This window comes from Nicotiana tomentosiformis, chromosome 9 (genome assembly GCF_000390325.3).
Source record: "Nicotiana tomentosiformis chromosome 9, ASM39032v3, whole genome shotgun sequence".
Lineage (NCBI taxonomy): Eukaryota > Viridiplantae > Streptophyta > Magnoliopsida > Solanales > Solanaceae > Nicotiana > Nicotiana tomentosiformis.
In genome coordinates, this window is record NC_090820.1 from 11,196,983 (window position 1) to 11,210,091 (window position 13,109).

Sequence of the window (13,109 nt, forward strand, 5' to 3'; positions counted from 1 at the left end):
TAAGGACTACACCAACCATAGGCTCGTTTTGAAATTGGATAAACCTAATAACTATCTTAAGGACTGTTCTCTTAGCTCTTTACTTTATGAGAATAAGCATGTGGAGGCGTCCGACTTGGATTATACCATGAAAATCCACTTTTAGATTCAGGACAACTTTTGGATTGTGGGTTCTGTCAATTGGTTGATTTGTCTTAGGAATGGGCCAGAAACTTTTCTTGTGTGGAATCCATCAACTAGAAAGTTTAGGGAAGTTACTGCTTTTATAGATGCATTGAACTTGGGTTGCTACATTTATAGTTTTGGATATGATGAGCTTTATGATGATTATAAGGTAGTGCATTATTTCTATATTGTCGGTGGTGGCTATCCTTTTGATGTTAAGGTCAAAATATGTTGGATAGTAGATATATTTCTTTTGTACATAATGAGATTTATTTTATTATTGGATTGTATATTTGTGTAATTCAACCTTTGTATTAATAGGTAGCTCAATAACACGTTCTTTGTATTCTGGTCCAAGGCCCAATTATAAAGATTCGGACCAACTATCTTTTATATAAATAGAAGAGCTCTAATTCTGGAAGCTTCGGATGCTCAATTTCACAATTGCACTGGATATTTTTTTTCCCTCTTTATCTCAGATTCTCTCTCTTCTCACTAACAACTAATCGATAACGATGATCTTAACATAGTATCAGAGCGGTGTATCCGGGTAATTCTGAGAGGTAATCTTCTTCACTATATGAACATCTCATCGACACTTGTTTTTTTTGGAGAAACGTTGTTCGTGTTGTGTTCATCGTAATTTTAACGGAGTTCGGTATTTCTCCGACAATCTATTTCAATTCCTTCTATTTTTCGCAGGTACTCTAACTTTGCTTCAGGTTTTTGTTGAATATTGCTTCACTTTTGCTATATTGTTGGTGAATTACGAAAATCCTAAATTTACTCTTAGTCATGGGTTCATTGGTTTCTGATAAGTCAGTTTCGAGTTCTCCTGGTTGTTCTGGTTCTAATAACTCATCGGATGATACGATTGATCAAAATCATCCTCTTTAAATTCATCCATCGAACAATTTGAGGCTTTCACAGGTAGGTATTGTTTTCGATGGGATTGGGTATAGCGATTGGTGTAGGAATATATTTCTTGCTCTCTCTGTGAAGAACAAATTGTACTTCATTCAACCCGATTGTGTTAGACCTCCTCCAAATTCCATTATTTTCGTCAATGGGATAGGTGTAGTAACATTATGATTTCATGGATTCACAATCTTCTCACTCCAGTAATTCATAAGAGTATTCTGTATTGTCAACTTGCCAAGGATGTGTGGATGGAATTAGAAGATAGATATGGACAACCGAGTGGAATTATGGTTTATCAAGTTAAGAAAGCGCTTGCTTCTATTTCTCAGGGTTCTATGAACATTCCTGAATATTATGCAAGGATGAAGAGTGTTTGGGATGAACTCAGTACTTTGACTATTTATTATAATTCTCATTGCACTTGTGGGGGTGGTAAGCTAGATATTCAAAAACGTGAAGAGGACAAAAAATTGTACCAATTTTTAATGGGCCTGAACGAAGGTTATGCTAATGTTAGAAGCAATCTACTTATGATGAGTCATTTCCCTACGATCAATAAGGCCTATTCTCATATGGCGACTGATGAACGACAGAGAGAAATTCAGCCTTCTCCTTCTCAATTGAGCTCAGAATCTGCTTCCTTCTCAGCGAGGTCTCAAAGATCTTTTCAAAAGCCTTTTCAGAAGAATTTCCAGCCTAAAACCAGCTTTGATCCAAGGAGGCCTAGTGTTGTCTGTAGTTATTGCAATAATCCTGGTCATACAGTGGAGAGATACTATAGGAAGCATGGTTTTCCCCCAAATTTCCAGTTCACTAGGAATAAATGAAGGACTGCTGCTAATGTTCAAACTAAATTGGATCCTCCTAAGCAATTTGCTCATGCTGAGCCTAAGCCATTCACTGAGACACCACCTACCAATATTGCAGATACTTCAACTATCCCAGGGTTGACAATTGAGCAGTGTAGCTAGCTCCTCACTCTACTTCAACAATATCATGTGTCTGATCCTAACTCTACTTCCCACCTTACTACTTATGCCAATTTTGTAGGTATCCTTAGTTTCTTTTCTAGTAATAGACCTAAGTGTTCAGTTAATACTTGCTTGTTGTGTAAGGTTGATAAGAACTCTTGGATATTGGACTCTGGGGCCACTGACCACATGACCTCTCATAGTAGTCTACTTCACAACATTAAGTCTTTGCCTATTCCTTACTTAGTAACTCTGCCTAATGGTTACAAAGTCAAAGTAACTTGTGTGGGAGACTTAACCTTGTCAAATAACACTACTATGTCTCATGTTCGTTTAGTTCCTAGCTTTCAATACAACTTGATATATGTGCACAAGTTGGTTTCACAATTAAAGTGTCTGCTCATTTTTAGCTCTTTTGCTTGTTTTATACAGGACCTTTCTATGAAGAGGCCTCTAAAGTTTGGTAAATCCTAGCATGGACTTTGAATCTTGCAACTGCCCTATTTCAATTCATCATGTTCATCCACTATTGTTAGCCATCCTTATGCCTTTATTTTCTCTCATAGTTCTACTTTACCTGATTTTGGTAAGAACAATGTTGAGTGTTCTGTCACTTCTGTTCCATTTGCAAATATTCCTCAAATGAATAATATGAACACTCTTTGGCATAGTAGATTGAGACATATACCTTTTGTTCATTTAAAGTCTATTCCTTCTATTTTTTCTATGCTTTCTGGTAAACAAGACTTTGTTTGTAATATTTGTCCAATGGCAAGGCAAACCAGACTTTCTTTCCTAGATAGTACAATTCACACAAACACTCCTTTCCAATTGATACATGTTGACACTTGGGGCCCCTATAATGTTCCCACACATGATGGGTGCAAGTACTTCCTAACAATTGAGTATGATTTTACTAGGACAACTTGGACTCATTTATTAAAGACTAAGTCAAATGTTTTTCCTATTTTAAAAACTTTCATTGCCATGGTAAATACACGGTTTAATTTCAAAGTTTTGACTGTTAGGTATGATAATGCTTTAGAATTAGGTTCCAGTCCTTCCACCTCTTCTTTCTTTACTGAGCAAGGCATTATTCACCACACTTCTTGTCCATATACTCCCCAACAAAATGGGGTAGTAGAGAGAAAATATAGGCATCTGCTTGAGACCTCAAGGATACTTCTTTTTCATTCTAGAGTGCTTACAAAGTATTGGGTGGATTGTGTGCTAACTGCCACCTACTTGATTAATAGGTTTTCTTCTAAACTACTTCACAATAAATCCCCATTTGAGTTGCTTTTTGGTAAAACCCCAACGTATTCTCATTAAGGGTGTTTGGTTGCCTTTGCTATGCCTCTAAACCTCCTGTTCATAGGGATAAGTTCAATAGCAGGTGCATACCTATAGTATTCATGGGTTACCCTTTTGGGAAGAAAGGATACAAACTTCTTATCCTTGAAAATGGAGTGTTTTTCATTTCTAGGGATGTTATATTTCATGAATCAGTGTTTTCTTTTGCTGTCAATTTTTCTGTTGGTTCTTCTTCCACTTCTTCTCCTACAAATTTTGTTTATGACTCTATTGTTCCTCCTTCTCCTTATCCTTATTCTTCTACTTCACCATTGCCTTCTCCCATTCATGTTCCTCATGAACCTTCTTCTCCAGTATCAGCATCTCCTTCTAATAAATCAGCCAATGTTACCTGTTCTCCTTCCTCTTCTACCATGACCTCTGACCCTCCTTCTTCTGTCAATTCACATCCTGTCCTTACTCCAATTTTTCCTGTTTCACCTTCTGAGGGTTTGAGAAAATCCACCAGAACCCATGTTGCTCCTTCTTACCTTAATGATTATATTTGTTCTTCTGTTTATGCATATTTTCTTCAAGGCCATGTGTCCACTTCTTCCCATAATTAGCCTAAGACACAAACAATACTTTCTAAGCCTTACACCTATTCCCAGGCTGCTTTGGTGCCTGAGTGGCAAGAGGAAATAAGGAAAGAATTTGAGGCTCTTGAAGGCAATCATATATGGTATGTAGTTCCTCTCCTTCTTGGCAAGAAGGCCATTGGGAGTAAGTGGGTATATAAGATTAAAATTAGAGTTGATGGTTCTATATAAAGATATAAGGCTAGACTAGTAGTCAGAGGTGATACTCAGACTGCTGAGGTAGATTACAATGAAACTTTCTCCCCTGTGGTCAAAATGACCACTGTCAAATGTCTCATTGCCTTAGCTGTTATGAAATAATGGCCACTATTTTAGTTAGATGTAAATAATGCCTTCCTCTATGGGGATTTGGATGAGGAAGTCTATATGAAGTTTCCTCATGGGTTCACTGTGGAATCCTCTACTAGTTCCGGGCAGCCTTTTGCTTGCAAACTCCAAAAGTCCCTTTATGGGCTCAAACAAGCCTCAAGACAATAGTATGCTAAACTTTCAAGTGCACTGTATGCAAAAAGGTTTATTCATTCTTTTAATGACTACAGTCTATTCACAAAGAGATGAGGGGAGTCTATAGTTATTTTGGCAGTGCATGTAAATGACATAACTCTAACAAGTAATGATGCGTCAGAAATTTCTTCTTTAAAGTACTATCTCGATGAATAGTTTAAGATAAAGGATTTGGGAACCTTGCACTACTTTTTGGACATTGAGGTATCTCTTACTCCTGCTGGTTTGTTGTTAAATCAAAGAAAGTTTACTTTAGAGATCTTGGCTGAATATAAGTGTTCTGAGGTATCTCCATTGGTCTCTCCTCTTGATCGTACTTTGAAATTATAAGTTGCTGATGGTGACTTGCTTCCAAATCCAAAACTGTATTGAAGCCTTATTGGTAAGTTTAATTTCTTTACTCATACCAGGCCTGACCTGAGTTTTGCTGTCCAAAATCTCAGTCAGTTTCTCCAATCTCCCCGAGTTTCTCATTATTTTGCTGCTTTACATCTGCTGCGCTATGTCAAAGGGACATATGATTATGGTATTCTTTTTAATTATTCTTCATACTCTTCTTTACATGGCTATTGTGACAGTAATTTGGATGCTTGCCCAGATTCTCACAAATCAATGACTAGCTTCTTTGTGTTCTTTGATGGGAGTCCTGTCTCATGGAAGTCTAAGAAACAATATGTTATTTCTCTTAGTAGTGCTGAAGCGGAATATAATGTATTGAGTAAACTAGTTACAGAATTAACATGGTTCACTCGCCTGTTGGCAGATTTGGGTGTTGTTGGTGTGACTCCTGTTTCTGTATTCTGTGACAACCAATCAGCTCTGCATATTGCTCGTAATCCTGTATTTCACGAGCGCATAAAGCATATCGAGGTTGATTGTCACTTCGTTAGGGGTAAATTATCAGAAGATCTCATTGCCTTATTCCCTGTTAGCAGCGCCAATCAATTGGCTGATATCTTGACCAAGCCCCTCACTGGGTTGGTGCATCATGGCTTTCTCTCCAAGTTGAAGGTGCTTCTCCCTTCAACTTGCGTGCGGGTCCCATTTGTTGGATAGTAAAGATATTTCTTTTGTACATAGTCAGATTTATTTTATTATTGGATTGTATATTTGTGTAGTTCAGCCTTTGTATTAATAGGTAGCCCAATAACCCATTCTTTGTATTTTGGCCCAAGGCCCAATTGTAAAGATTCGGACTAACTATATTTTATAAAATAGAAGAGTTTTAAGTATGGAAGCTTTGGATGCTCAACTTCATAATTGCATAGGATATTTTCTTTCCCCCTTTCTCTCAGATTCTCTCTCTTCTCACTCGCAGCTAATCGATCACGATGATCTTAATAATATATTTAGTTTAAAAAGTGATTCTTGGAGAGAAATTGATGGTTTCATGTGCGGGGTAATACACTATGGTTTGTCTAAGATGGTGAATGGGAAGCTTCATTGGGTCACTAGTGATGGGGACATCCTTTCTATTGATTTGGCTGATGAGAAATGTGAAAAGTTGGCACTGCTATCTTTGAAGCTTGGAGTGTTTGGTAGTGATCTTTTCATGTTTCGTAAGTATCAAAGAACCAACATAGATGTGTGGCTTATGAAGGAATATGGGATCAAAGAGTCTTGGACAAAAATGTATACTATCAAATTACCTGATGAGAGTTCTAACTATGTGCAAATTTCACTCTTTTACGAGTCAAATAAAGGTGAAATGTTGCTTGCTTTTGTCTGCGGGAAGATTCATGATATACAACCAAAAGGATGGCTTTTATCAGATATCAAAAGATCGCTGAGTATAATTCCTTATTTCTTGCGGAAATCTACATCGAAAGCCTAGTTTGTCCAATTTTAGAAAACGAACCATGGACACAGCAACATCATCTGCAAAGTGAATGACAATTATGTAGCTAATGACTTGTAAGTCAGTTCATGTGTAAAAGGACATGTTTTAACCATATTTCTTGTGATTGTGTTAGTTATTTTTTGCAGTATTTTCATGAGACAAAATTATTTTGCAAGAACAGTTGTTTCGGCTTCAGTCGAAATGGTTATGGATGTTGTTTCTCTTCTTGACCTGTGTTTTAAGACAGAAGTTGTGCCTCTAGATTTAGTATAAATAAGGAGCACTAGGGACCAAGGGCGGATTTAGGGGCGTAAGGGTGTTCACCCGAACCCCCTTAGCCGAATTTGATCTTTACCTTTATATATTATATTTTAAATTTCCTTCACACAGGTCAAAAATATGGTTTATTGGTCAAGGGGATTCAAAACCATTATGAGGTCATTGGTTCTCTATAAATATTTTAACTTATTCCTTTTTTGAACCCTATTAGCAGAAGTCCCGCCTTCGCCACTACTAGGGACATGGAAATCGTGGCAGGTGAATGAGCCACTGCTATGGCGATCAGCTGATCTTTGGGGGCTGCTTCACTAATCTTCTTTTAGCGAAAAACTTAGTAGGAAAAAAGAGAAAACTCAGGAATTATCGAAAAAGGGTTAAGTTCTGAGATAACATCTAGTATTGGTGTTTCCCATTGGTGCTAATAAATAACTGAATTTCTTATGGATTATTTTTGGTGCTTTGACTGCTTTCATTGTTGCTAATAGCTAATTGTATATTTTCTTTGGGAGTATGTTTTCATTCTTTTTCTTATTTGGTCAATCAATAGGTTGAATCTTTTCACTTTGGCAGTATATACATAAGCAAGAGCACATATTAGAAGAAAATATTTTAGGAAGTGAATTTAGCTACCATGATCACGAGAGTGTAGTGGCCGATAGGATTACCTAGGGGTGGCAAATGTAGAGAATGAGAGGGTAACTTCGGCTTGGACTATTTTGGGCCACCAAGTGTATGAGGAGTGGGCTTTCTGCACCTACAATCCAGCCCATTAATTAGATATTATATTAGACATTTCCATTTAGCAATCTACGAGTTGTCTCTAGAAGAAGGACACGCGTCACCCTTTGTAAGGGTTTGTTAGATTATTCCGTCCTTAGCTGGTTAAATAGGAGAGTCAGTGTCTGTAATAGTTGTCAATGATTATGCTATTTTAATTCTTAGTTTAATATTTTCTTCTTTCTCGTTATTGTTTCATTGAGCTCACCAACTCAACCACGACAGCAAACGGGTGGGTTGGGTCGAATATGAGTGGGTAAAAAATAAGTAATTTAAAAATGGATAAATTATCCGATCTGACCCGTATTTGAGAAGGATAAAAAAAAAAGGGTTATTCGGCGGATAATATGTATATCTATATTATCCATGACTTCTTAAATATGATCACTTTTGAGAGAATTCCTAATTTCCCAAACTTGAGGAACCCCCAATTTGAGGCTTTATAAATGTAAAAGTTAAACACATTAGTTATCCATTTTCTAAATGGATAATATGGTTCTTATCCATATTCGACCCGTTTTTAAAAAGTTCATTATCCAAACCATTTTAAATCGATAATATGGGTGAATAACTATTTTTTTAACCATTTTACCACCACTAGTTATACACTTATATGTAAAGCTTCTCGCTCTAAATCAACTTAATATCCATGTTTTTCGTTGCATAATATGTTGCACATGGATCATCATAGTATTCTTGTGACTTATTCTTAACTACACCTACACCTCTTAGATAATTTAGAGGGTGTTTGGCTAAGCTTATAAGTTAGTCAAACTAGCTTATAAGCACTTTTCGGCTTATCTACGCGTTTGGTAAAGTTAAAAGTGTTTATAAGCCAAGTGCGTTTAAGCCAAAAGCCATAAGCTGGTCACCCCCAACTTATGATTTTTTAGCTTATAAGCACTTTAAGTTTGACCAAGATTTTTACTATTTTATCCCTAAAATATTCATTTTCAAAACAAAACTCCTACATCGATACTCACTATCTCACGTATTTTTTCAACCTAAACCCCACGTCTCTTCAAGTCTGCAATTCTCATTGACTATTTGAGGTAAGCAAATTCTTTATTCCTTTGCATATTTGTATCTATGTGATTTGGTATTAATCTTTGAATTGTATGTAATAAACGAGGACATATCAATTTTTTGGTATATTGGTTTCAAAGTGTTGTGGTGATGAAGACAGTGTTTGTCTTCAAATATATTATCCTATTTAGGTTTATTTTTTTACTGGGAAACTTTTGTCAATTTATTAATTATTATAACTTATGATTATATGCTTATCATAAGATAAATTATATTTATCATAAAAATTATCTTATTTAATTACAGCTGTATTTAAAATAAAATGATAAATATAATATTTTGTATTTGAATCGATCTGGAATCTAAAATTTTGAAGAAATTACGCCCTTATAAGTGTAAACATTTCTAAGGTTATTCAAGTCATTTTAACAAAAAAAGAGCTTATCAACACTTTTTTATCAAATACTGCAGCAGTTTATTATCAATTTCAGCATTTGTATCCAAACTCTTAACAATTTATTTATTAAATCAATTTCAGCACTTAAAAATACTTTTCAGCACCTAATGCTTATTAGCTAATTCAAATCAGCTAATCCAAACGGGCTCTTAAACTTAGTTCATTTTCTAAGCTAAGTTTTGAATGAAAACACCTCTTAAATGTCTTAACTGCAGTTGGTAGGTCTTTTTTCATTAAACAAGAGACACTAATGGAAGTTTGAATGGAACTTTTCTAAAAAATTGAAGTCACCAAGTTTTTACAGGACCTTTTGAAATACAACCATTAGTTACATCCAGAAACACCATAGAACCGTCACCCGTGGAATTAGACACAATTTTCGTTGGCTTCTCAACATCTTGAAAAGAAGTATTATAGTATTTAATCTGCATCGATGCACGTCCAACTTTTCTTTTAGAGATCGTAAATCTCACCACATTGTGTCAAATTGTTTGAGGTGTATGTAATCTCACAATGTTCTTCCCAATAGTGTGATTGGGACTCATGTGTATCATACTCTGTGTCAGCAAGGCCGACAACAACACAGAGTGAGAGGCGGAGCCAAGATTTGTATCTTATGAGTTCGAGATTGTAATGTTTTTAAGTTATTGAGTTCTAAATTAATAAGTTGTACATATTCAATAAGAGTATGTAATCTTGGACTAAGTCAATGGCAGCAAATACTTCAGCTTCTTTGGCAGAAAACAGAGAGAACAGGACTTGGGACATCAGTTTCAGAAGGACAGAGCTACCAAAGGTAGTAGGTACCCGTGGATATAGTTGAGACGAGGACAAGCTGACCCGGACATCGGAGGCGGACCTAGGTTGTGAAAAGAGTATCATCGGCTTCCAAAAAGTTCGACAAAAATTTCATATATACAAATATATATTTAAAAATAAAATAATGATATGTTAGATGTAGCACCTATCTAACACCCCTAGTTTAAATATGAAAGTTGCAGAAAAATCTTTACTACGCCCAAGTATGCATATTACAGCATTGAGGTTACAGTTCTTTTTGGACAAATATTGAGGTTGACTTTTCAACTACTTTTGAATCTCAAATTTTTAGTTAACTTTCGAAGCTTGCCACTAAAGAAACCAGCTTTCAGATTGCAATTGGGTAGCTAAGCTTGAAAATGCGTTCTGTTTTTTCTTTTATTGTCTTATAGAGAATTATGAATTCTTTGCAACTGGTTAATTTTGCCAAGGTCATATTTATGATGAAATTGTTTATCTCAATACTTCTCTCATTCTCAATTATATACTACTCCCTCCGTTTTTAAAAATAAAATAAAATGAACCTTTTACTATTTTGAGAGTCAAATAAGTTTTTGTCTGACCATATTTTTTATAATTTTTTTAAATATTTTGAATTATTAATTATTGTGACTTATAGTACTTTTTACGTACTCCCTACTCTCCTCAAACCCATTTGTGAGATCACACTAGGTACTTAGTTGTTGTTGTAAAATTTATTTTAACTAACGTAAAAAATCTATGTCTGAGTTCACACCAAAAATTAGTAAGTTTGATCCTCTTACTTTGAAAAAGTTTGACAATTTTGAGTTAAATTCCATGTTTCATGTGTATCTTTTTTTAATGTAATACTTTGTTACGAGGATGATGTTTGAGTCAGCTTGGCTGTACCGGATAACTTTGCTTAGGTAGATAAAGAAATTATCTAATGTTTTTGTCATTATTGAAATTTGAATCTAAGAGCATATGATTCTTTCTTTCACCTTATTTTTCACTAGACTAAACTCTTATTGGATGCATTTTCTCTTAACTTAATTAGTAACTATTAAGTATTATCTTCAATTTTCATTTTATTTTAGTCTATTAAAGAAAGAAAACAAAATACCGAACCAACAAAATAGAAAAGGTGTATGTTTTCTCACTAGTTAGTATTATTTTGAATATCCATTTTAATTTGATTTATTAAAGAAGAGAAAACGAAGTAGCTAAAAGAAATTAATAAAACACGAAAGAAAGAGAAATAAATGGAGTGAGGCATCGATTCAAGAAACTAACTAAAGTTCGCTGCCCAAAAGAAATAGTAAGTACTATCTAGGTTTATTTTACCTTCTAGGAGTAGAAGAATTCTCAAAGCTTCGTGTGAAACCCCTCTTGCGATTCACGTGTGTTTCAAAATCTTGGCTTGCTATAATTTCTGGTCATGAATTTATAAAGGCTCATCTTAACTTATCAGCTAATAACAAGGACAGCACTCACCATAGGCTCATATTGAATTTTGGTCGATATCTTAAACAATGGTCTCTTAAGTCTTTACTTTATGAGTCTGTTACTGAAGCATCTACGTTGTATTATCCCATGAAAATCCACAAAAGATCGTTTAGGATTGTGGGTTCTGTCAATGGATTGATTTGTCTTTCCAATAGGGTAAACGATTTATTTGTATGGAATCCATCAATTAGAAAGTACAAGAAATTGGCTGATTTTAGAACTAATTCGAGGGATATTAACCGTTGCGTATATGGTTTTGGATATGATGCGTTTCGTGATGATTATAAGTAGTTCGTCTGATGTTGAGGTCAAAATATATAGTCTAAAGAGTGATTCTTGGAGAAGCATCCATTCTCTTCCACAAAGGGTGAGATTATCTGGTTTGAGTTGGTTTGTTAATGGGAAGCTTCATTGGGATAATAATACTGATCGTTTTTTTGGTAACGGTTGTAATATAATTTATATTGATTTGGCTGATGAAAAATGGGGAAAGATGGAGCAGCCATCCTATGGAGAAGGAGATACTGATTTGTGGCTCGGATTGTTGGGTAATGATCTTTCTGTCAATAGAAATGATAAGAGAAAACACGTATCTGTTTGGGTTATGAAGGAATATGGGGTTAACGAATCTTGGTCAAAGATGTTTACTATCAATTATGCTGATTATCCATATTCGTATGTTCTTCCCCTTTTCATGTTAAATAAAGGTGAAGTTGTGGTTGCTTTTGAGAAAACTTTCATGATATATAATACAAACAATGACTCGCTCAGTCCCACGACTATTAACTTTGATGGCTGGTGGTATAAGGAAATCTACGTTGAAAGCCTAGTTTCTCCTTTTCCTACGGAATAGACTAACGATATATCCAACAAAAACCCAAGCGACTAATGTTTTAACTTGTAAGAGTTAACTCTGTACATTTTTCTCTAGTGATTAAATTCTATCTGTTATTTCAACTTTAGACAATGCATATGTAAAGGACAATTTTAGAACCATATTGCTTGAGATCTTGTTTACTCATTCTCCCTTTATACACTACTTTTGTGTAGCAATAATTTTGTCTACATGCCCGAAGTTATTCTTAAAAGAAGCAACTTAGTTCACAGCTTTAAGCAAAAATCTATACTGAAATTATAATTTGGCCTTTACATATGCATTTTCACCAACTCTAATTCTCTGATAATTTCCAGTCATTTAACCATCAACTTGTAAGAGTTTTGCTGTGAAGTCACCAACACTTTGGTCTAGTGGTAAGAGCATGTCGCATGATTATGGTAAGAGTTCGAACTCTGTTGTAGACAAGCTTGGCAGCCTATTATCCATAAAATTTTGAACAGTTCGCCAGCTTGTCCTCGGAGATTTCTCGGTTATTCATCATCAGAAGAAAAGTTCTGCTGTTAACTTTTTCCAATTTTGCACTCTAGTCCTTCTTCTTTGTTTTTTTATTTTCAATTTTTTATTTTTAACATATGAAATAGAATATTGAATATGCATGAGACATCTTCAAGCTCTATCTTTTCATAGAGGTCTTTTCATAGTTTATCCTTTCTATTCGGTACTATTTTGCATGAAACAATTAATTGTGTAAAAAAATTAACTATTAGGTGTTAGAATTTTTTATGGACTTGCACATATATCGTATTAAGAATAATCGTATGTTGGTTGCTATTATTTAAAAGGTTGACCCAAATTAAAAGTGATCTGCTAAGATTTTAAAGTTAAATGGGTCTATCAGATACCTTGTAAAGTATGGGGTCTTATGTGTAGATACCCGGATATAGTTTCTAATTTGATGATGAGCTAAATTAGAAATACATAAACTTGTGCACCTATTAATAGGGTTATGGTCCCCAAATCAGACGTGAGTTTTCTTTCTAGCATCCCATAGGGGATTACGGCTTATGTCTTGGTTTGGAAGACTACTAACCGC

At 35.0% G+C, this 13,109-nt stretch overlaps 2 protein-coding genes and 1 long non-coding RNA gene across 3 annotated transcripts; all 3 read left to right on the forward strand.

Moving 5' to 3' along the window:
• The first annotated feature begins 602 nt into the window (after positions 1 to 602).
• LOC138899496 (uncharacterized) lies at positions 603 to 5,528 on the forward strand. Its single transcript, XR_011411180.1, has 4 exons — positions 603 to 728; positions 2,014 to 2,136; positions 2,490 to 4,959; positions 5,206 to 5,528. It is a non-coding gene; the product is annotated as an uncharacterized lncRNA (long non-coding RNA).
• A 216-nt stretch (positions 5,529 to 5,744) lies between these two features.
• LOC138898382 (F-box protein CPR1-like) lies at positions 5,745 to 6,347 on the forward strand. Its single transcript, XM_070184442.1, has one exon. The coding sequence runs from the start codon at positions 5,745 to 5,747 to the stop codon at positions 6,345 to 6,347; it is 603 nt and encodes a 200-aa protein (XP_070040543.1).
• Positions 6,348 to 9,601: 3,254 nt separating this feature from the next.
• On the forward strand, positions 9,602 to 12,031 carry LOC104087733 (F-box/kelch-repeat protein At3g23880-like). The gene is made up of 3 exons (XM_070184443.1): positions 9,602 to 9,688; positions 11,125 to 11,372; positions 11,470 to 12,031. Exons 1-3 carry the CDS (start codon positions 9,602 to 9,604, stop codon positions 12,029 to 12,031), a joined length of 897 nt encoding a protein of 298 aa, XP_070040544.1.
• The last annotated feature ends 1,078 nt before the right edge of the window (positions 12,032 to 13,109 follow it).

Coding starts and splice junctions, on each gene's coding strand:
- LOC138898382 (XM_070184442.1), top strand. CDS start 5,745: ATGGAAGCTTTGGATGCTCAACTTCATAATTGCATAGGATATTTTCTT.
- LOC104087733 (XM_070184443.1), top strand. CDS start 9,602: ATGGCAGCAAATACTTCAGCTTCTTTGGCAGAAAACAGAGAGAACAGG. Junction 9,689..11,124: donor GAAGGACAGAGCTACCAAAG/GTAGTAGGTACC, acceptor GAATTTATAAAG/GCTCATCTTAACTTATCAGC. Junction 11,373..11,469: donor TGGAATCCATCAATTAGAAA/GTACAAGAAATT, acceptor GATTATAAGTAG/TTCGTCTGATGTTGAGGTCA.